We start from the raw sequence: 24,571 nt of genomic DNA on the forward strand, positions 1-24,571 counted from the left end.
TCATGGGAGGTAGGTTAGACTTAGAAGACGGAGGCTTTGTCCACAGCCACCGAACGGGCCTCACTGCCAAGTTTGAGAGCCAATAGTGGATTTCTCCATGCTGAAGCCCAACAAGCCAATTTTAGCCAATTTGTACAGAACATTGCCTTGTCTTTGAGAGTGCTTCGGATGAGGAGAACAGGAATAAAATTTAGAAACGCGCCGCAAAACGACGTTCACTGCGGGGCCTTTAAATGCACCCGCCTTGTTACGCTGACTTGGCGGGAAAAGCACACAGCCACCTCTTGTGCCGCTTAAAAGTGACAAGTCGTTTCTGGCCTGGACCCTGGACAATGAAGGGTTAAATGAGTGCCTTAGTCAGACATGTTTAACCTGCTGATCATTTGGAAAGTAGTAATGGTGCTTTCAGAATTCAGATTTTGGTCCATCAGAACAGTCTTTGGCTGACTTCCCTTTTTTATTTTTGTATTTTTGTAATAATACTGTAATATAACCTGGCATTCAGCAGTGTTAAAGCTGTCAATCTACACCTCAGCATTTGGAGCTCTTCTCATCATCATCATCACCATTATTATTATTTCTCTTTTGTAAAATCAGAAATACCTAACCACCTTACAGTGATATGCATGCACTGCTTTTTTTTCTTTTCTTTTCTTCAAAAGTATGATAGCCTGTTTTATTTTTTATATTTTTTTTATAAAAAAACATCCCTATTAGTGAATTTTGGGAAAAAAAGAGGGGGGAAAAAGTGGGGAAAGGGGGAGGAAGAAAAATAAAAAAAGAACCCACCACTATTCTATCCTACAGATAAACTCGGTGAAATGGCTCTAGCATCTTTTTAAAAAGAGATAGCCCCCCAAAAAGCATGCCTAGGGAGTCCTTGTGACAGTGCAAAATACATTTATGTACATCCCTCTTACAAAAACACCAATATGTTAGCATTCCGGGAAGCATGCTAAGTTTTTTCCCCTATAACAGAGTGAAATAGCAGCTCCGAAAGATAGCTTTTTTTCTCTTTTTCTTTTCTTTAAGACAAACGAAAAAAAAGAGGGGGGGGATTTCTTCTCTCTTTTGAACTACTAGAGAAATATCACTACTACATACAGATATAAAAGCAGCATAGAAAGTTACAGGTTTCTCACCTACTAGTAATAAAGAAGACTAAATGTGAGCATGGTTAACTACAATGCATTTTCACATTTGTCCAACACATTTACAAGAAAAAACACCATTGGGAAACCTCACAGGACAGAAGTGTTATAACACCAAGAGAACTACTAGATTTTTTCCCCATTTTTAATATATCTTTTTTTTTCTTTATTAAAAACCCAGACAGGATGGGATGGAAAGAATTTTGGAAGGGTTCTGGAGCTGGAGTCACTGTTTTTTTATCATCGTTGTTGATACAAAAAATGAATGAGGTTGAATAGACCCGATTGTCTTACTCTGTGGAACCTTGTAAAAAAGTGAAGGAATTTTTTTAAGCTTTATATTTTTGGGGGGTGGGGCGGGGGGGGGGGTAGAGGCAGCTGGTTGATGTTGTAGCTGCCAAAATGCTAATTAACTGCAGGCTGTGTCCTTATTTCTGTACTAAACAGGAAAACAAGAAACAAAAACAAAAACGAAAAAAACCCCAAAACAAAACAAAGAACGGAAAGGAAGAGGAGCCGTTTTGTACGATGGCGATTTCCCCCCCTTTGCTGCTGTTTCTTTTAAGTCCTACATCCCACTGCAAGTCATCTTCCATTTTTCATTCTGTTGACCTGGATATTATTATATTTCATTCAGAAACAAGAAAAAAAAATGAACATCTGTGTCTCCTTCCAATCTGCTGCACATCTGCGCGTTTTTGATGCGGGCCTTCAGAGTTCAGTCAGTAACCCACGGACACTATACATCTTCTTCTTAATATGTCTGCTGCTGTTTTATCCAATGCTCATGCCCTTGAGGGTTTTTTCTCTCTCTCTTTCTTTATTTCTCTCTCTCTCTCTCTATCTCTCTCTCTCGCATTTTTTTTAATTAAATCCCATTATTGTTATAAAGAACATTGTGACTTTATATTATTAGCATTTTTGCTTTCAACAGCAATTAGCAATCTCTTGGTTTGCTGTTTGGTAAAGCATCTGTTAATGAGGTCATCTAGTTTAAAATCCCAGCTACTGTAAAATAACAGGGAGGAGGTCAAATCTATCATTTTGTATGTGTTAAAATTATCTGCTCTTCTCAGTTTCCTAAAGGAAAGGTATCTTTGTTTTCCAGAAGAAGTCATTATGACCCGTTACTGGCCTTCTGTATTTTTTTTTTTCACTTCTACCTCAAGATACAGTTTTAAGTTCTTTTGCAGTATTGAAACGTGACAGTTCAGTAAAAACCTTTGAGCATCTGAGGATGAGGAATTTTGTTTTGTGTTTTTGTTTGTTTTTGTTTTTAGTAGTTCTGCGGTTCAGTCTTAGCGAGGAGTCGCTTCTATGGTGGACGGAGTCCCAGGGGTGTTTGACCGAGGAGTAGCTGCTGGTGGTGTGTCAATTGGGCTTCCGGCTCCGCTGTTGGGCGTTGCGGAGGAGCTGACTGCTGGTGTCTCGCCTTGCTGCTGGGCTTGAAGTGTCTGTCCACAGATGTGGTGGTGTTTCTCCCAGTCCTTATGCTGGCAAAATGAGCCACAGTATCGCGCCGTGTTGCAACCGCTGCAGGTCTCACTAGCTTTACGGCCACAGTTCCAGCAACTCTGTAGAAGAGACAGAGCGAGAGAAAGAAAGACAGAGCAAGGCATGTCAGTCATTTGGCTGGAATGTCAACATGAGTATTTATGGTAGCATTAGCATAATATACTTGCTAACAGCTGGGTTGGACCTGCTGTCCTGTGAACGGAAAGGCTCCTTCCATTCACAGAAGTGATTTGGATCTAGTAGAGAAGCGCTGCTGGAGGAAGGGGAGCAAATTTTGCCGATTCCCCCTTTCTTCTGCAGGCCCCAATGCTATTCCTGAGGTCCGCCAACCCTCCAGAGTAGACTTTCTGGAGGGCGCAGGGGAAAAGGGGATCACCAAAGATAGCTTCCTGCCTGTAGGAGTGTCTCCATAAAGAGACTTCTGCTCTGGGCACCTCTGGATCCCACCCTTAATCTTGGCCTAGTTAAAAGAATTGGAGATATAGATTGTAATACCAAGTGGAAAGGAGTCGACTGTTTTTTCACCCCATTTACAGCTCTGGGGAGTTTCCAAAATGCAGGGAGCTATCTCAGGGTAGAGGGAGAAACAGCTGCCTATGGGACATCTAAAGAGGGACCATAGATCATTATCTACAAGGCACCATATGCCGTAAGTACACAGGCTTTTAATTGTTTTTTTGGTTGGGTGGGGGGAAGCACCCATGGGCAGTGGCATTACACTGATCCAGAGAACTGGCCCATCTAGTTCAGCACTGACTCCGTTGGCTCTTCTGGGCATTTTCACGTAAGGCTGGGAAGGACTCCCCTCTGAAGCCCAGACTGGATATGGCACCTTTTGCCTGCACACTGAGTCATGGCCATTCCAAATCACACAGGGTTCAGTAGTGATCAGTTTTCTAGGCCATCTTTACATTCACACAAATGGTAAACCTAATCACTTTCTCTGTGCCAGGTGTTAAATTGTGGAACCCGCTCCCCGCAGAGGTGCGTTGAGCATCTTTGATGTAAACCCTTCACCATATGCTGACAATGCACTTCTTCATCCTGGTCTTTGACAGGTAAGGTAACATGTTTTGTGGGACTCACTCCTTTTCCCCCCTGAATTTCTACGGATCTGTTCCATTTGGAATGGATTTACGTGCCCTATATTTTTATTTGTTTTTATAATTGTATATTTTATTGCGGGGGCCTTATGGCAAAGGGTAGGCGAGATATTTATATAAATAGGCAGGAAAGAAACCAAATTAACACCACTAAAAATAAAAATAGTAGTAACTAGAAATCCTGGACATCTTAAATATAAAAGTATAGTTGTGTACACACCATACATTTAAAGCATAGTTGTGCAGGCTGTTGAATTTTATTTCCAACCCCAGTGATGGGACATCCTCCTCCACTGCAACTGAACTGATGCAAGGCAGTCTCGGTAACACACAAAGATCTGCCCAACTGCCCAAACCTTTAGTATCTGCTACCTGAGGCAGCCACTTCCTTCTGCCTACTGGTGGGGCCGGTCCTGGAAAGGCTTAGATGAAAGAAACCCCATGCATCCACCATCTTCTGGATGGTAGCTTAACCTTTCTAAAACAAAACCAGTAACATATTCAATCTAACAGAAACGTTTACAGACTCTCCAGAGTTTCTAAAAGGCCTCTTTAAACCCATGTGCCACAGCAGACACATCAAGACGCAGTTTCTAGATGAATGCAACACTCTTCTGTATCACTAAACTGCCCATGAAGCTCCTTCAGAGACAGGTTGGGCAGCTGCCTCTCGGTTTCGGGACTTTGTTCTCCTGAAGCCATGCAACAGCTAGAGCTTTAAGTTGACATGCAATTAAAAATAAACTAAGATTTCTCCCCTTCCTGTGCATAAATGTTACAGCAATCTTGCAACCGTGCTTACACACTTTGCTGTTATAAAAGTTCCATGCCCGGGCCCAACACAAAGACCATGTTGGTTATTTGTGGCATATAAAGGAAGGTTGGCCTCTGCTAACTATAAGCCACCCTAGGGCACTGATTTACAACCAGTGGTTCAGGACCTGTTACTGGCTCATGGCTTGAGCCACAATAGCAACACTAACACTAACACTATACAAATCGGGTCCTCCCTTAAAGAGGGCACATATTGTGGTGAGACCTAGATAACCGACACCCTGTGTTGTGGGCTGGGTTCTATTGGTCAGCCACAACACCCGATTGGTAGGCCCCTGAAAGCTGGGTGCAATTTGGCCAATGGGACGCAGTTCAAATGAGGGACCTATTTAAGCCCATGTACGTGACCCAGAGCTTCCACTTTTGGCGTGTGCATTTGGAACACCAGCCCACCTCTCCCTATTTTTAGGGCTTTGCGATTGACCTTGCTATGCCGTCGTTTGTCGTTGGGACAGGGGCACGACAGGAATTTTCCCCACTTGGCTGACTGGCTGTTGCCATTTGGGTTTTGCCTGCCACGTGGCAAATTGTCACAACTTGTAAGGTTGTGGATAGGCTCTGGTTCAGGTGATAGGGATGGGGGGAGCGGTCTCGTCATCCCTATGTGAAGGGTATTCCGTTAAAGGAATCCAGGGACTTAATGGTTTGGTCAACCCCTGAGAGGGGGGTTGTGTCTGTGCCTGAGTCCAGGGGGACATTTGGGTGGCGGAGTTAGCCCGTTCCTGGCTTTCCGCTTATCCAGGTGTTCACCATTGACTGACCTATGCTGGAACCCTGGGTCAGCGCTACCTGCATGGCAGGGAGCTAGTTGAACCAGAGCCTATGCAACCAGTCACTTTCTGTAATCAATAAAGTTGTGGCCGAAATTCTGCCAAAAACCAAACCAAAATTTGAGTCATGTGTGAATTTAGTTAGGGGAGAGGTTTCTGGGTCTGAACACGCAAATATATGTGTGTGGTTTTTTTTAAAAAAAGGGTACCCACTTGCACAAATGACTAAAAAGTTAGTCCCTGGCCAGAAAAGGTTGAAGACTACTGTCCTAGGGCTAAGGAAACCGCATTAGACTTCCCTGACATGGAATCAATATGCTAATAGGTTTCCACCGCAGTGCTGGTCAAGCAAGCACGGTTGCACTGCTGAAATCTCATTTCTTTCTATTAAAAAGAAGGGCTGTGTTTAAAAAATGCTAAGAAGTTCATTCCCTGCTCGCGTTTAATTCCAAACAACAAATTCCTTGTTAAGAATACCGCCAGCTGACGGCGTCCTCCAATTCTGCTCCCTTTCGCTCCCTGCCAAGTGGGAAGCCACCAGAAAGGATGCCTGCTGCTCACTTTCCTCCAGCTTTGCAATGCCAGCTGGATGGCTGGAGCAGAGCCAGCCGATAAGTGAGATTCCTAAACTACAACAGAAATCCCAATTACCAGGAAAGAACAAAGACCTAAATCCAAAACACTGTTTTAAGGAAATTAAACATTTAATCGGAGTCAAGTGGCTTCTTTAGAAAACAGTCCCCGTGTTAGATTTACTCTCTCTTTTTGGCACAGGAATGTTTTGGCAGATGCAAGAATAGTTAAGTGTCCAATACTCATTGCTCTCTCCCTCTCCCTCTCTTCTCACTAGATTGAAATCAGATGCATGCAGCTTTCCTAACTCAACTCATACCGATTAAGCCTGCAGACTAAACCAGGTAATTACAAATGCATGAACTGGGATTTCCCCCCCTTCTATTTGCAAAAATTGTTCCCATCTTTTAAAAACTCTTTTTAAAAGGTGGAATTACCAACACAGAGAAACAGATGTTTTTTAGTGGTTAAAATTGCTGGGAATACAGACTCCTTGTCTATCATCAGCTGGCTTTGATTCACTGTCCGTGGTTTCAGGTTTGTTCTGCTTACACTGTATCTACAGGGAATGCAGACGGCTCATTGTAGTTTTAATATTTTATTTTCAAACAAAAGATAATGGCAATGGAAAGAAGTTTCCAAAATTATAAATGTGGCAAAGGCGGGAGATTTCTAATAGAACACTATTAAGCTTGTGATAAAATACTTGGGTTGCGAACCAGCAAGCCATACTACGAGTGCACAACTGCCATTCATTTCAATGGAACCACAGAGGAAACCTTATCTACACCTCACTGAAAGGAACAGAAAGTGCTGTTATTAGTCAATTCTATGCCTGGGGAAAGGTCCCACTTCTACACCTTCTCCCTGGAAACCAGCTCCTGGGTGAGCTAAGAATATTGCAGATGCTGAGGTTTCATGCTTCTGAATTTCCAAGCTCTCGTAGCTCAGATATACTGGCCGTGGCTCTCCGGAGTCTACAAATCTCCTGCTGCCTGGCCGTGGAGATGTCATGTCACAGACTGAACCTGGGACTTTCTGCTTTACCACTGAGCTATGGTCTCTGTCTCTAGGTGGCAATGACCAATTAATGCAAATGGAATGTGGGGTGGCTTAGTTCTCATGTGGACACAAGTCCAAACAGCCATAAAAGAGCTAGTGTGGTGTAGTGGTTAAGAGCGGTAGACTCGTAATCTGGGGAACCAGGTTCGCGTCTCCGCTCCTCCACATGCAGCTGCTGGGTGACCTTGGGCCAGTCACACTTCTCTGAAGTCTCTCAGCCCCACTCACCTCACAGAGTGTTTGTTGTGGGGAAGGAAGGGAAAGGAGAATGTTAGCTGCTTTGAGACTCCTTCGGGTAGTGATAAAACGGGATATCAAATCCAAACTCCTCCTCCTCCTTCTAATTTTATAAACTTCTATCATGTCTCTTATTCACCTTTTCTCTAAATCAAAAAGTCTTAGATGCTGCAACCTTTCTTCATAGGGGAGTTGCCCTAAATTGTTTTGGTTGCCCTTTTCTGAAACTTTTCCAAATCTGCAATATCCTTTCTTCGGTGGTAAGGTGACCAGAACTGCACACAGTATTCCAAATGCTGCTGCACCATAGATTTCCATAGAGGTATTATAATATCAGCAGTTTTATTTTCAGTTCCTTTCCTAATGATCCCTAGCATGGAATGTGCCTTTTTCACAGCTGCCGCACACTGGGTTGATGTCTTCATCCAGCTACTATGACCCCAAGGTCTTCCTGCTGGTTTGTCACCACCAGTTTAGACCCCCATGAGCGTAAATGTGAAATGAAGATTTATTTTGCTCCAACAGGCAGAACTTTACACTTGTTTACATTGAATTGCATTTGCCAACTTACTTCGTCCCTCACCCCACAATTTACTCAGTTTGGAGAGGTTCTTTTCGAGCTCTTCACACATTCTCTTTTTGTTTTTAACAACCTTGAACAATTTGGGATATCATCAGCAAACTGGGTCACCTTACTACTCAAACCTATCTCTAGATTGTTTATGAGCAAGTTAAAAAGTACAAGTTCCAATACCGATCCTTATGGGACTGCAATTTTTACAGCTTTCCATCCAGAGAACTTGTCCATTTATTCCTACTCCTTGCTACCTGCAACTTAACCAATTCCCGATCCACAATGGGACGTCTCCATCTTTTTCCTTGACAACTAAGCTCACTCAGGAGTCTTTGGTCAGGTACTTTGTCGAAAGCCTTTTGCAAGTCCAGTTTTGCTATGTCAACCAGATCATCTCTTTCCATATGCTTGTTGACACTGTCAAAGAACTCGAATAGGTTTGTGAGACAGGACTTGCCCTTGCACAAGTTAGTGTAGAGCCACCATTCATGGCCATATCCTCTGCAATTCAGTACAGGCTGTGCTGTTATTGGTGTATGTCAGGCATAAACTAGTGTTGCTTATATAAATGAATCCTATTGTGCTCCAACTTTAAATGACAGCAATTGTAATGGCCTAGCCACTTTGATGAGACCTTCTCTCTCAAAATAATTGATTGCCTCATTGTAGATGTCAAGTAGATAAAGGATGATGACAGCTAATTGCCATTGAGTCCAGCGAACTAAGCCAACAAAACAGGCTGCCATTCTCATCTGAAACAACAGAGAACCCTTGACTGGATGAATGAGATGCACAACAGGAGAACTTTTCTGGGTTACCTGGTCAGTCCCTGTTGGAAAACAAAATGTTGACCTAGGCATGTTGATATGGCTTGATCCACCATATCAATTAATGAGTTCTTAGATGTCAAATCAACAGGGTCAAGGTTTGGAAGGTTTGTCACACATATACACTAGATGCTGCAGATAGTTATGTGTTCATCATCTAACACAGGTTTTAAAATGTTTAAGGCCACTGAAATTGAGAAATGCAGAGCGGATCTCCTTAACCTGGAAAGGACAAGGCATAAAACCCAAGGATTTGCTCATGTTCACCTTTTTTGATACAAGGTTCAAAGCTAGTCTGGCGGTGCTCTGCTCAATTCCACTGGCCCTATGTCTTCTATAGAATCACCAAGGAGATAGTAAAAAATCGCTCACTATATAGAACTTTTTTAGAACACACACACTTCTGTGTTTTTGTTTCCTTATTCTACAGGCAACTGAGCACTTCTAACCAATCAGTGTGTAAACTGGTCTTTACACCAATCAGAATCTGGATTAAGCAAGCTTGAATACCACCTGTGGTCTTGGCTTCATCTTCTATAATGATTACAAATTCACATATTAAAGGGTGTTTATGTAGCTGAAGTATTTTCTCTGCTTTTGAAAATCCATTTATAAGAGAATTCTCACAATTATGGTCCAAGTTCATAAGTTTATTGTTCTAGCCAAAGTCTAGCCAAACTTCTATTAGGCAATAGTATTAATAAAACAATACAGAACATACATCCATAATATAATAATCCATAGCCAAAAAAAGAGACTTTGCCAAGTTCCTGAGCATTAAAACACAGTTTCCCTTGTGCATCTCTGACAGCTCCAATTCTGTTATTATTTTGCCTTTTTAAAATCCATTGATGCAAGAGAGAGAAGTTACCAACAAACTCAATTCCAGCTTGATTTCAGATTAAACCTGAAATCACCTGAATGACAGTAACAATTTATAGTGAATTTATTGAACTCATTTTTCTTGTTTGTTTGTTTTTGCATCCAGTACATAGAGGGACATAATTATATATTAATTTGTTTTAATTTTTCCTGATTGCTTTGACAGTATTATCTATCAATAAAGACAATTGTCACTAAAAATGTGGGAAAGCCCAGAATCTCTCGACTCTTCATCCATTTTGAATATGTGAACACAAATATAGCTCAAGTGTGTTCTGTGATAAATTAATATGTTGTCACTTTGCAAATGCCTATAAATACGTGAATTTACCAATACAGTATGAACTCCAGCAATGCTCCACAGAGTTCTTTCATTTAGGTGTCACACTTTTGGCTGTCATCTCCAAAGTCTGCTAATGGGGGGAGATGCTAGATGTGGTGTTTTCAAAACGTACAGCCGAGCAAAATTGCAAAGCAGATAAACCCAACATAATATTGTTGGATCAGCTGCACTTGTGTTTTTATCTGAACAGATGTCAGAAGAAAAGAAAAGCATCTGCTCCAGCTAGCAAAAACTCTACAACCCACATGGGCAGTGAAGAGTACGGTATGTGTAAGATTCTCCAGTGTCATTGTACGTTGGTACAGGAAAACAGATGTTTTAACTTTTCTAATAACCTTGGCAGTGGGTTCACTAAGCCATTCGTCCTCACTATTTAAATTCATTTGCACAACTCATAAAGCCAAGCCAAGCACAGCAAGTCACTAAAGGAGAGCATGTTCACACATGGTTTGGCTCCTAGCCAAATAGTCTTCTGATGAGTGCATCATTTTTTGCCTAGCTGCCTTTTCTATAGCTATAAAGAAGTGGTGAAGAAGTTATCTGTTGACGGGTTGTTCTACTTCTAAAACATCCTTTCTTCCAATGAAATTAAGTAACCAATTAGCACAACTAGACCAATTCTTTCATTTATGTTAGAACTTTTCCTGTTTTTATTTTTTTAAGCTGTGGAGAAAAGTCAATTTTATGCTTCGTGCAGTAGCAAAGATAAGTTCAGGTGTGTGTTAATGCAACTTTCATTCAAGTGAAATTATGGAAGTGGTCTGGTAGTGGTCTGGCCTTGGAAAGAAATAGGCCGAATTCGGGAGCTCCCTTAATTAAAGATGTGACTTAATCAATTACTTTGTCTTTGGATCCATAGAAGAAGCAATTGATTAAACTATGGTTTGAATGAACTGCCTAATGAGTATTGCAAACCATTCTGTTTGGAGAGTTTGCCTGAACCATATTTTCCCCCATTCAAACATAATAACAAACAATGGTTTAATTAGAAGAGGATATCCTTGATTAAGCCATCCAGGCCAGTAGAGGAGGGAGCACTTGAGTGGCTCATTCCTGATCCTGCTTTGAATATAATCACAAGCCCTATTCAGACATTTGGGGCAATGAAGTGTGGGCTTAAAGTTTGGAGGCTGTAGAGGCACGTGTGCAAGTCCTACCCACTAACATCCCTGTGCAAGCTGGCTCCAGTCCAAACCATCTCATGGTCTGAAGGTCTAAGCATCAAAGCCCACGTTGTTTATCCCAACATGCTCAAAAGTCCTCTTCAGCCCCTTGTGCTAAATGTGGCAATTTCTGAAGTGGAGCCAGCATATATGAGGATGCTGAGGTGGAACTTGTGCGTTTGCTGTCTCCCACTCCAAGCCCACCCAAACTCTCCACAAATGTCTGATGAGGGCTATGAATGGTAAAAGAAAAAAGTTTGTAATGTCTGTTACTAGCCCCCCCACCCGTTAGGAAGTTAGTAAATAGGGATTTACAGAGCAACTGTATCCATTAATTACATTGACTGGGCAGGAAAGAATGCTCAAGCCAATGGAACCCATGATCTGGTAGCGGAGAATTTATGCTACACACTTGCACTACTTGGCTCCACTAAGCACAAAGGCAGGTGTGCGTGGACTGGGGGGACATGACAAAGAGGGAACAGGAGTTAGCTGGTATCCTGTGTTCACTAGGGCTCAGTTCCTCCGCCAACAATAGCACAAGTGACTATGGAAGACTTCTTTGAAGTCGATGGAGAGCCCCAGAAAATTCCCACAATGGATTCTGACTACCTCTGCAGTCCATCATGCTGCACAACCAGCAGTCTATAAGAGCCAACAAGAGGACACAGGTGTCAAAGAGCAAGATGCAAGGCATCATCACTCTGTAGGCTGGCATTACAAAATTGTAGAACCCGCAATCTGAAAACATGGACTCGTAAGAGTTGTAGCCACTGTTAATCCTACTCAGAGTAGACCCACCAAAATTAATAAACTCGGCTAACGTAGGTTCATTAATTTCAAGGAGCCTACTCCGAGTAAACGCTAAAACCTTATGAAAATAGAAAGTGGCAGTCCTGCTGGGAGGCTGTTGCTGTGGCTCTGCCCCACTGGGCAAATCGCTCCTGTATCCCAGTCATGCAAAAGTCAGATATTTCTCCTCTCACAGACAGGTCAGTAAGAGGCATTATCACAGTTCAAGGACACATTCCAACTAGGCAAATACATCTGAAGAGGACATGGAACAGGGTTAGTGAGAGATGTGACCAGGAAATAAGTTATGCAGCTTGGAGAGGGGGTGTGGCGAAGTGAGAGCCCCAAGGGCCAGAGAGAGAAACACACACCCCATATACATTTCAAAATACATTTTGATACCAATTTTGGAGCTTAGAACTGCATTGGAACATTCAGGAATTGAGGAAGTCGGTGGATAACAGAGGGTGGCATCCAAGAAAGTAGATCCACTAGCTCAAGGGTTTCTGCTTGCTCAACAGAACTTCCCCTCCTTGTCATTGCACACCCTCCCCAAATTCCCTCCAGAACATGAAGGGATGCATGGGAAGAGGAGAGGGAGGGGAAGTTTCATTGTGCAGTCAAAGTCTTTGCACTAGCAGATCTGACTTCTCTGGATTTCAATAATTTTCAATACGCACATTCGCCTGGGTCAGTTCATATTGCAATTCAGAAAGTTCAAAAACCTTAGGCATCCCTCCAGGTATCAAACTCACTCCTTCCTGGTAGATATTTAACTTTCTGATTTAACTTTTCATAACAAAAGAAAGTCCTTGATGTAAATCTGTACAGAGAGGACTGTATTTTAATGATCATAGCAGACTGCATTCACAAAGACACTGCCTTGGCATATCTGAGCTACAAAATGCTGTTATATTTTAATTTATGTCATATTTAATTCTTCAGTGGAACAGTTAAGTACTAAAAAATATATGCATATACTTCTTCTCCTAGACTCTCTTCCTGAGAAAACTTTCAGATGTTGAAAATCAATTCCTTTTGTCTCCTCCCTATTCATCTGCTACACATTAAGCTGAAACTCTGGGCACCCAGCGATTCCACAATAGCCTTTCATCTCTGGAGATGCCTGGGACCAATTAAAATCTTACTCTCCCTTAAATAATGGATACGTATTGCAGCATGCCGCTGATTTATCTGCCTGTGATTTTTGCCAGTTCTTTCATGATTGGGCAAGTAGCTAATTTGCATCTTTTAACCCAAGTCACTCTGACGTTACCAGCTCACTGAATACATTAAGGAAACCATTTCAAACAATTAAGAGCATGTGAATCCTTCACAATAAGACAAATATGTAAAATGTGTCAGCACTATAGACCTCTCCTTAGAAATCTCTAAGTTAGAATTGAATAAATTAATTAAAAGCCATGCTCTCTGAAAGACCTTGTTACATGTAAACGGCTGGGGGGGGGGGGAGGAGATGGGGAGGAGAAAAGACTATCATAAAAAGGAAGGAATGAAATCTTCCATCAACGTTACACTGAAAGGAATTATACTTAGCATCTGTTTATTGGGGCGGGTTTAATCAAGACTTCCCTTTCTGCATGGGTTTTTAACATTTCTTTATTCTATGAAAAACACAAGAATTCATTTTATCCCAAACACTTCAGAACTGGCTTTCTTTCACTCCTGAGTTCCTCTTAATACAGGGTACCACATGTCCTTATCCCACAAAAAATCAAAGCTTTCGTTGACATGCTGTAGTCTGAACTGAGGTAAAGCATCCTTATATCTAATTTACTCTTTGATTCTATTTTTCTTCCTCCATATGCTATGCCCCTAGCCCTTCCCTTTACACATAATCCCTGTGGCTGAAATAATAAATTCTAATTAAGGAAATATTCTCACAACTCTGCTAACATGTTTCCTTCCGTCCTCCCCAAGGACAACCCGGCCCTATGCTGACCAATACACAAACACACACACCTTTTTTTGGAAAAAAAACAATGCCACTTTTAGCCACTAAATAACACATAAGGGTTTGTTTTTCTGCCAAAAGCTATTTTCATCAGTTTAAAGCTATTTGAAACATCACAACTGGAGTGCTCATACTGTTTTTCAGAAAATACACAATTTAATTTGAAGCGTAAAGCAGAGAGACACTATCAGCCTAAGACTATGCTCCTAACTCATATTTGCAACACCGGTGTCCTGTACTCTAAACTACTGTTGCATTTCCTATGGCTATATTTCAGTCCACTGGTGTTTGCATGTGGGTATATATTTATTATTGAGGGGAAAGTAATTTGGCCCTTACAACCTCCACCTCCATTTCTTTAACCTCTGTTATACTTGTTTCCAAACATATATGTTAAGGATCAAAATACATGAGTGATAAACCTTTAATCAGTGCTATTTTCCTTGAAAAAGAGGTGCAGGAGTTCATGATAAACTTCTCTCCCTTGTTCTTTTTGAAAGGCAATGGTGCCCAACTAAGAGGTTCCAGAGCTGAGTTCCTGTGAGCTCTGGCTGGGGAAAAAGAAAAGAAAAGTCCTGCCTTTAATCATTCAATCTTAAGTAAGAATACCACCACCCCCCGAGCTCAAGGGGGGGCCCGATGCCCCAGTAAGTGTGCTTAGGGATGCAGCCTTGAACTCGCACATTTGCACTTAAGCCTGTGTATCCATAGGCCACACACACACATGGGGTTCAAGATTTAATCTCTGACATTGTACAAATGAAAAAAGGTGGGGCGGTAAGTCTGAGAGGGGAAAAAAAGAGGACTTGTACCTGAGACTTTGGAAAGCCATTGCTAGCCAGAGCAGTGGACATGATGGCCCCATCAGCTGACACAATACAAGGCAGCTTCATATGCTCATGGACACTTAAGATACTGAAGGCTGTGTACACTTGATTCACAAAGCTGAAGCCCCATGCAAATTAGTGCTATGCCATATCTTGCCCTTTGACCAAACTGCAGGATTTGACCAAACTGCGGGAGGCAGTGGAAGACAGGAGTGCCTGGCGTGCTCTGGTCCATGGGGTCACGAAGAGTTGGACACGACTAAATGACTAAACAACAATATCTTGCCCGACATTTCTCAATAAACTTCACCTCATGCAAAAGACGGTGTTTTCCCACTACCACTGCCTCTTTCTCAGGAGTCTTGAGAAATTCTTTAATACTTTTGTTTTGGGGCAGAGTTTGCACTTACATCTTACTTATGTGGTGACTGAGGGGTGTGTTAATGAGTGTCCTCTCCCATTGTACAGTTATCTCTTGGTGGTCTGCAGCCTTCTCAGCCCCTGCTTCCTCAAAACCCCTTGGCTGAGCTTTCTTTTCAGTGTGAGCACCTGGGAAGGCTGCAGAGCCCACACCATCAGGGAGATGATTTGTAGAACGAAAGAAAGAAAACTCACAAGCACCTCCTGGGCACCTCAAAGACTCGGAGGAAAGCAGTGGGACAATAGGAAGTGTGGCTAAGCCCTTACTTCCAGGTAGATGTATTTGGATTGTAGTCTTAGCCAATGTATGCTCAAGTCACTGGTAGACCACAGACCACCTCCAGTTACAAAAAGGATTTGAGGCAGCAGAGCTGGAACCGACCTCACCTTGAGTACTGGAAATCTGCTCCCAATCAAACTAGATAAGGACCATTCGCCTAACTCAATTTTTGTCAACTCCTCCTTTTTCTTATTGCTTTCCTCTGCTTAAGACAACATTCTTGCTTTTTCTTTATAATCAACAGCTTGCCTAGTGCAAAGACACATGAAAATAAACACGAGGGGAAGAAAACACACTTTGAAAGGGTAACTCAAACATGGGGCAATGGGCCCCACTTAAGCTCATGCTGGGAGTGAATCTGGAGTTGACCTTTTCCACAGGGGAGGGGCTTACCTCACTAGAATCCTCTTGCTGATTGATCACAGCTAGTGCATCCTCTGTTGCCTGCCGCTTGGCCTCTGCGACCGTGCGTTCCATCTTAGCTCTCTCCGTAGTAATCATATCATGGGCTTTCCGTTCTGCCTCCGACACTGCCTTCTGCAGCTCGGTCATTGCTTGACGTTTTACTTCATTGACTGCTTCCTCTGCAAAGCAAGACATGTCCCTCAGCTTTACAGGAACATTAAAAGGGTGGTGGTCAAGGGGAAATGGTCCCATGTACTAAGTAGTTAGATCTCTGAAAGTTCTTGAGTGATATTCCTCATGAGGACAAACCTCCGTCAACCGAATGGAACCTAAGATATGGCGCACCAGTTAGTTAGTTCACAATAATAAAACCACATTGTTTTTACTTAGGTTTGATTTGTTACTGGGTTATTGCCTACTTTCCAATGTACTTACTTAGAGCCAATCGAAACAGACTGTGTGGTACAGTCCTCTTCAAGGACTATACCACCTCATGGCACATGGGAGGGAATTGCTAGTGTTTTGGGACACTAGCATACCAGAGACATTCTCTGTGGAAAGCTTGCATGCCAAGGAGAAAGAATATAACCATCAAATTTAATATATAGTGTCATCGATGTACTTGGCATGGAACAGGCTTCACAGTTTTCTGCCCCAAGGGGCCTGCAGTCTTGAAACGGAAACAACAAGTGAAGGGAAGGAAATTGAAGCAGAGGTAAACAGGGGAAGGATTGGCTATTATTTCAGGCCTTGCCTGAGTTACTGCATGGCAGGGTTTTTAACCCAAAGTTCCCTCATGGGGAACTTTCTGAGGGCCACATGCCAGTGGGAGGAATTGAGGCAAAAATGGGGAAATGGTTGTAACTCTTACTTTTGTTGTCTACATTCAAGCCACACAAAAATTCAATAATTCAATGCACACACACACCTCCAGCCGGGCACAAGCACTCAAGGTGAGAGGTGTAAACTGGCGAAGAAGAACTTGGGTGGTATTCAACCAAGTTTTACTTCAAAGTAGACTTACGGAAAGTACCTTAGGTGTCTTCATTAATTTCAATGGGTCTACTTTAAATAAAACTTATTAGAATACCACCTTATGGTTTTTATTTTATTGCTAATATGTTTACAGTAGCACCTCGGCTTATGTTACCCTTGGGTAACGTAAACTTTGGTTGCAAAAGTGGCAAACCAGGATGTGTTTCGCTGTGTGTGCATACACAGAAGCACTCTACTGCATCACACACATGCGCAGAAGCGGTCCCTCCGGTTGCGGACACCTTGGGATCCGACTGGAGCTCTGGAACGGATCCCGTCCACAAAGGGAGGTACCACTGTACTGTTATTTCTTCTTAATAAAAATTAAACTTCTCACTTGTCACCAAGCAGGTCTTTAAGTGACTTACATTGAAAATACATCAGAAAATAGAAAACAAGAAAACACACACATAAACATTTATATTCTATACTAAGTGTGTGTGTGAATAAAATATCATGTCCATAACAACAACAGTGTTAGTCATTTAGGAAGTAGACATTCCAAAAGGAAGCATGTGATGCCCTAAAGATTAGCAAATCTGTGATGAAGTGCTGTGTAGTTCACAAAATCTTATTTCATAATAAATTTGTTAGCATTTAAGGGGTCACAGGACTCTTTATTGTTCCAGACAAGCATGTGCTCAAATGCATAACTGAACTAGAGCTATAGAGTAATGTGAGGATTAGATCTACATTATCTAACATAATGCAGTCTGCTTTTTCACACTGGATAACATGACTTGTCATCAGTGAGCCAGTGGGGTTTATGGTGGGGCTTTTTGGATGCAAGAGAAGTGAAAGATTTCACGTGTTCAACTGACAACTGAAACAAGTGATTTCTTTCCTTTTTAAAAACTCAACTACTCTAATTAACAAGGAAACTATCCTCCCCCTGATTTAGTGTATCTCATTTTCATCTTTATTCAAAGCAAAATGACAATGATTAATTGAAAATTTAATAAGCAGTAATTATTAACTTGGCAAACCTAGTACCAATTAACACTCTATTAAAACTAATTATGACATGTTTCATTCAAGTGTTTGCTCTTAATTGTTTCACCCACTTAAGAAGCACCTTAATTAAATGTTCTGTTTAATTAAAAACATAAGATTCCTAATAAAAATGTTTTACTGTAGAATAAAAATATTAGAGTTACAAATGTTCGGTGGTTACAGCGCGATGTAGAGTATCCCAGAGAACTATAAATTTAGTTCTCTTTACCTTCAGCTATCATTTCTCTTAAACTATGAGGTTTCTGAGCTTAGAGAATAGCTAAGGTTAAGGCTGAAATTCTAAACAGTTTCTAGAAAGCAAATTCCATTGAGCTCCATGGGACTTACTTCTGAATAAACATATAGGATTGTGCTTTTAATCATATAGGCTAGGATCCAGGGATGCTTCCCAGGTGTAATTCAAGGGTTGCTTGTACCCACTGGGATTCTTGACTGCCCCCTCCCAGAAAAACATATTCCACACCCTAGTGCCATATCACAACTGCCTATGAAACTGCTCTCAGGTTAACAAAGAGTTTGATCTGCGAGTAGGGGCGGAGTTTAAAAAAAACTTTGGCAGGTACATAATACAGGTTACACAGTTCTTTAAATCTTGTTCTGAATCTTGAAATTTATTGCCATATATTTTATTCGAGCAATTCCATTCGAAACCAAAGATCCGAATCATTTTAATATCCCCAACGTTATTGTCAAAATCCCCATTTAAGTGAGGCTAGCGCTTCCTCACTTCTACATTTTTCTTAACAGACTGAAACGCACGCTAAAACATGTTAAGGTAGATACTGATCATAAAATACATTTATTAAAAGATATCTGTTTTCCAGAGAGACGTGTTTAATCTGAAAATTCCTGGGGAAAAAACCATAATATTTTACAGGGGGAAATTTTAGAGGGAAAAGGTATGCCTTAATTTTTATGAGAGTTAAAAATATGCCCTCACATTACCCTCCCATAAATGAGGGGGATGGGGAGAGAGAAATCAGACTGTGCAGCTATGCAAGACAGGGACTAATTTACTTTGAATATTCAAGGTGAATTACAATTCTATCTAAGTGGCAACAGGACAATAATTTTTGCTTACGATCAAAGCTGCAGCTTGACTAATTGTATATGCAAATAAGGCAATTTATATTTAAATTATGCATTCCTATTCTAGTCCCACCGGCACACACAGATCAGCAAAGAGAATTGGTAGGACATTTGCAAGATGCTTGAATATTTATTACCAACTGCAAACATTCTCTGATCCCCTGAAAAGAAATATATGAAGACAAACCCACAGATGCAAATTTTATTGTCATTTTCATATCTATTTTTAAAGAAGACACAATCTTAAATACATGCCTTTTATCTCGCGAAGCACAGTTACAAATGAACATAGTTTTTAAAAAAGCAAATCTATTATCTCTAACACTTTGTCTGAACTGGGGGAAGGGATTAAAAATCATCAAATGTTAGTCCTAGGGATGGGTACATCTATTTCAAGTCTGTGTCGGTTTTGTGCTGTGGATGTGTTTTAAATGCATGGTGAGCACATAGCCTGGTGTGAGGCACACTGGGTCTTTGAAAAGGCCGTAAAGTCTTGCCTCTTTCCAGCATAGCTTTTGCAGTTCAAGAGCTAAAATGCTATGGACACCCCCGTGAAATGAGAAGATGCATTAGAGGACTCTGGAGGATTGGGCTCATTGCAAATTTAGAGGACATCTTAAAAGCTCTCCTCTCTTCTCTGGGAGGAGACAGAGAGTGCTGTTCATGCAGCTGTGCTGCCATGCTTTCACCACTAAGCAAGGCTGCTCTCAGATGATCATCAGTGCCTCCACTGCTGAGAAGATCTTGTTTGTCTACAGGAGTGGGGCAGAGAGAGAGCTTACACTTTCCCTGGTTGAGGTGCATGAGATGGGGAGATGCATGACATCATGAGCATATCACAACAGGCAGCCTTCCTAGTCCCATGATAGTGGTATGCATGGCAGCTGTAATATTAGAAGTCTTGGTTGGAACTTGCGAAAAGTCTTCTTCCATACCTGTCTAGCAGCCACTGCTGCTGATGTGGAGACTCTGCAAGCAATCCGCAGAGTGCTTGCTTACAAATTTTAGTGCCCGTGCTTGGCTATAATTATGAAGTGGCCCCTTAGAATTAGGGCTAATTGCATTCTGTAAAACATATAAGCTGGTGACAGTGTTTGGATTTAAGATGCTGGCAGAACGGCTGTGTATACTAATGAGCTAATGAAGTGCAATAATTTGCCCGAGGAGAAAGGAAAAGATAGAGATTCTTGTCAGACTAGCCTACTCACAAGGGCTTCAGTTGGAGGATAAGATGTTGTGCTAAGAGGACAAGAAGAAAGGATCCTATCCTACACTGTTCTCACACTTTGCCTTCAAGGAACTTAAGGTGGTGTTCTACTCTGGGTGACTAACCACTCTCAACCGCACAACATCCCCATGAGAGATAATGAATAGTTTAACATTAGCCTTTCTCTCTCTGCCTCTCTGTGCCTCTAGTACTGGCACTATTTATTCCTGAGACTTGAGACCAGGTGTGGGAAACCTCTGGCCCTCCAGAAGTTACTAAAATACAACTCCGAACAGCTCCAGGAAGCACAGTGAGTGGTCATGGATCATGGGAGTTGTAGTTCAGCAGCATCTGAAGGACAAAAGGTTCTTCACACATGCTCTACTACATCAAGGTTGTTCTAATGTCCCCCCTCCCTTAAGCCCATCCCTTTTTAGAAGTTGCAGGGATTATTAGCAAAGTCTTAACTGAGGCAGCATATATTGTCTCACCTGGTCTGGAGGTGTGGCTTGTGCCTATTATGCAATGCCTTCCCACTGCTACAAGCCAACTACAAGCACTTCTCTCCGAAGTGTAAGAACATGCCAATGGTAAGAGGCACATCTTGCAAATACAATACAATGACTTCTAGGCAGGCCCAGCTTCCCAAATTCTATTTGACTTCTCAGTGCTAAACCATTAGAAAAATCATGTGTGTCAATGTTCAAGAATGAACCGTAGCTTTTCCACAAGGAAATGTGAAACAAGCCCTGAAAATGATCTGTTTATTATCTGGGTTTCTTTCAAAAAAATTCCATATTGACATCTCCTTATCTTCAGACATAGATGCTGCTCTAATTAAAACAGTTCTGGTGTTCTGATCTGTTCCAGTTTAAGACTATTAACTGAAACTTTGGCTTATTAGTAGCACATCCCCCCCACCCCTTTTATTCTTTATATCAGAACATTAACAAATGCACACAGCTGCCAAATTGCTAGGCTCGTATTTTTAAACAATTCTTACCAGCTTTCTTCCAGATCTCCTCTGGCACGTATCCAGAAGCAGGCCTGTGAAGGAATTCTCGATGTGAGTCTATAGGAAGGGGGGGATAAGGGGAGGAAAAGAAGAAAAAGTAGTATAATAAGTAATAGTTAAACAGGATTTTTTTTAATGCCCTCTCTCTTTGATGCTTCAGTCAAGAGAATGAAAATATAACCTTTATATAAAATGCAGAGGACAATAAAGCCATTACTCCCACATCATTTAAAGAAGAGATCAATCGGTTCATTAAATTGATCTGTCATAACGCTCTTCTTCCCCAATATAAGGCCTGCCAACTGAAAGATGCTTCATATCTCTCCTTTCACTTTCATTTGTAGATAAACTATTAAAAAACAACAACCAAGGGCGAAAAATACAATATGGTACACTTGAAGATCTATGGGGGGGGGGACTCTGTTGTTCCTTCAGCTCTTAGCTGCAGTACTATAAAATGAAATCATCTAATATTTTCCTCCCTGATCTTCTCAAGAAGAGACAGGGACTCCAACATATAAAATATGAGTTTTGCAACTGGGTCCCATTAAAAGGCAAGGAAGGCAAATATCTACGAACTCAAAACAAAAGTGGGAGTCAAAATTCTTGATTTCTTCATACGAAAGCCCCTGGTTGGAAAAAGCTGCAAATTCATTGGGTTTTATCTGATAGTGATTCTTCACAAGTGGAAAGCAGTTTTGCTTGAGCAATAGATTGCCTTTTGGGGAGGGGAAATACTGCAGCTCCCCAGGCCTCCTGAAAAGCTGCTTCTAAGGGCTGGGAGGCAGTAGTGGATGTGGCAGTCGGCAAGAGGGACTGGCAAAAAACAAGGGCTCCACCTGGCAAGGTGGAAGTGCATTCTGTGAGCACAGGGTGCACTCCAGATATCAGAATTGTATTGTTGGAAGGGACCATTAGTGCCATCTAGTCTAATCTCCTGCAATGCAGGAATCTTTTGTTGCAGTACAGCTCCCACCAACCCTGACCATTGACAGTGCTAACTGGGAGCTGGAAGTTGTGGTCCAGAAACATCTGGAAGGCACTACATTGGCTATCTCTGTGCCAGCACATAACTGCAGCCAGATAGCAGTTTAGAGAATAGAGTCACTTTTAGATTTCAAAGCTGTTGGAATCAGTATTTTTTCGTAAAGCATGATGAGGAATTAAGGTGGTGGAATGCTCCAGTCTTATTTTCCTATTGACAGTTCATGGAGAAGTAGATGGCTTTTTGGACAATACCATTGCAGATTGCAGGTGGGAGAGTCAGCCATTCAAATTGCTCCTATATAATAAGACTCTGTGCAACTAGCATAGCAGATACCTGGGAGAGAGAGGTTCTAGCCTCTTTTTCTTTGCAACACACTAATTTATTTTTTGTGGGGGACTCCCATAACTACTGTATGCAGTGATACAGTCCAGGAATAGTTTGATCAAATTGTGTTTATCTAGTTCAGACCTAAGTTCCACTGTAAAGCCTGAGGGTTGAATTCAACATAGTGCTAATCAGTCAATGCAAGTATTTCTCCTCACTTAAATCTGTTCTGGGTGTTCCCTTAACCCTCCGGGGAGATTTAGGGGATGGCATGCATGGGGCGAGGAGACAGGGAAAGTCCTGTTACATTAGCAGTATTATTTAGTTGAATACCATCTTAAATGTGGGTGTTATCTCAACAAAATTCCAGTCTTGAAAAGACTGTCCTTTAGTTCCTATGTTGTTGTTTGGAAGAAAAGGTGTTATCATTTGTTTTGCAAGCAGGCAAAATAAATAAATAAAATGTTTGAAACGAGGACATTAAACCACTAGCAACCCTAATCATATGCATTATCAATTAAATAGTATTTCAATACCAAGACAACTTCATATCTGAAGTACAGTAAGTCAGCGCAGTAGGTATCACCAGCTCTCACAATGCCTGCTTGCTACCATAATTTTTTCTAGCAGCAGGTCAAAATAATATCACGGCATGGCAATATACTGAATTGGCTACTGATGGTCCCTTCCATTCTCTTTCTAATCATGTGCAAACATCAAAAAATATTATTTATTCTAGAGTAAAGAATAAAGCATTCTTTATTTCAGAATGAATAAACCCAATAATGAGGTGAAAACACTCAAAAAAGAAGCAGATCACTTGATTAATTTGTCTTAGTTCCCCAGAAGAAAAGGGATTTATAGCTGAATGCAGATCGCAGATGATATAAAGCAGGGAGATAAATCACATCTGTTGAATCTGGCAGGTTTAACAATACAGTCCACAGTAAGCTTCACATGTGGCAGTCAGAGAAGAGACCACCTTACAAGTCCATTAATCACTTGGGGTGAGATTTAAGCTCACTGAAATCTATGGCAAAGCAGCCATTAACTTCAGTAGATCATTTGCTGTTCTGCAAAGGAAGGAATATGAAACCTGAGCTTCCCTTGAAGGCCTTTAGAACATTTTGAATATTGCAGCAGGGCTGGCTCCAGGTGCCCTCTGCTGGGCCATTTCCTCCATTGTTGGGCCAAGGTTAGCATTCAAAGCAGTACAGGTGACTGCATCTAGCCATGATTAAAATTTGCCCCAGAGCAATGCTATGTAGCTGGGAAATGAGAAAAAGTGGCTAGATCGCTTCAAGAGAGCTGGGCTGGATTTTTTCAAAAGGAGAAGGTGAGGGCAGGTGCCAGCAGCAAGGTAAAGATGCTGGGGCCACTGCAATTGCCCAAGGATGCTAGCAGCGACTCTGCATAAGAAGATGAAGCTGCACTGCAAAGGGGGAAAAATACACACAGAACCTTCCATTTTGTTTTTAACTAGTTGTTATAATCATGATGGGATACAAAATCCAAAACTTAAATCTTCAAATGGTTGAGGCAATGCTAACTATATTCATGTTTATGCTTTGGAGACTACCAGCAGTGGCCAGTGTGGTGGGGCAGAACCATTAAGTCGCCCTCCTGATACTGGCGTCGCTATAGCTTACCTGGATCTGACTAGGATGGAGCAGATCAGTGGCAAGGTGAAAGTTGAGCATTTGCGCTGGTGGAGCCAATCCAGCAGCTTGCCACTGCCCTGCACCATCCAGGAAAGATATAGAGAATTCAATGCTGGGAGAGAGAGTCCATGGCTCTGCTTCAACACACCAGTTGCTATGGGATGCTGCAGGTGTGGGGCAGGATCAAGGGTTGCAGTACACTACAACCAAACATTTGCTATTCTGTCCTTGGTACATTCCCTTGCTGTGTATCAGGCCCAAGGGCAGTAAGCCATGCAACAATCCCCTTCTTTTCACTATGGCTTTTCCACATGATAGCAATGTTAATAAAAAATGAAATGAGAAATGCTGCGCTGGCTTGTTTAGCTACGCAAGAGTAAAAAGTAAACGGAATTCAATGACATCATTGACCGGATTGCCAGCTAATTGGTGCAATTTCCAAGCACAAAGATCAATCAAGCTCATATTCCAACCACAATTCACATAGATAATGTAGCCAAGACTC

At 41.7% G+C, this 24,571-nt stretch overlaps 1 protein-coding gene across 1 annotated transcript in view; it reads right to left on the reverse strand.

The window, feature by feature from the left end:
• RUNX1T1 (RUNX1 partner transcriptional co-repressor 1) overlaps positions 1-24,571 on the reverse strand; it is a 145,566-nt gene that overhangs the window by 1,866 nt on the left and 119,129 nt on the right. The window contains 3 exon segments of the mRNA XM_083623337.1: positions 1-2,725; positions 15,722-15,912; positions 21,082-21,150. The exon segment at positions 1-2,725 is cut by the window's left edge and continues 1,866 nt beyond it. Coding sequence (XP_083479463.1) covers positions 2,450-2,725; positions 15,722-15,912; positions 21,082-21,150 — 536 coding nt within the window. The 3' untranslated portion in view covers positions 1-2,449.

Source organism: Podarcis filfolensis (assembly GCF_964270895.1).
Source record: "Podarcis filfolensis genome assembly, chromosome: 7".
In the NCBI taxonomy this organism is placed as follows: Eukaryota; Metazoa; Chordata; class Lepidosauria; order Squamata; family Lacertidae; genus Podarcis; species Podarcis filfolensis.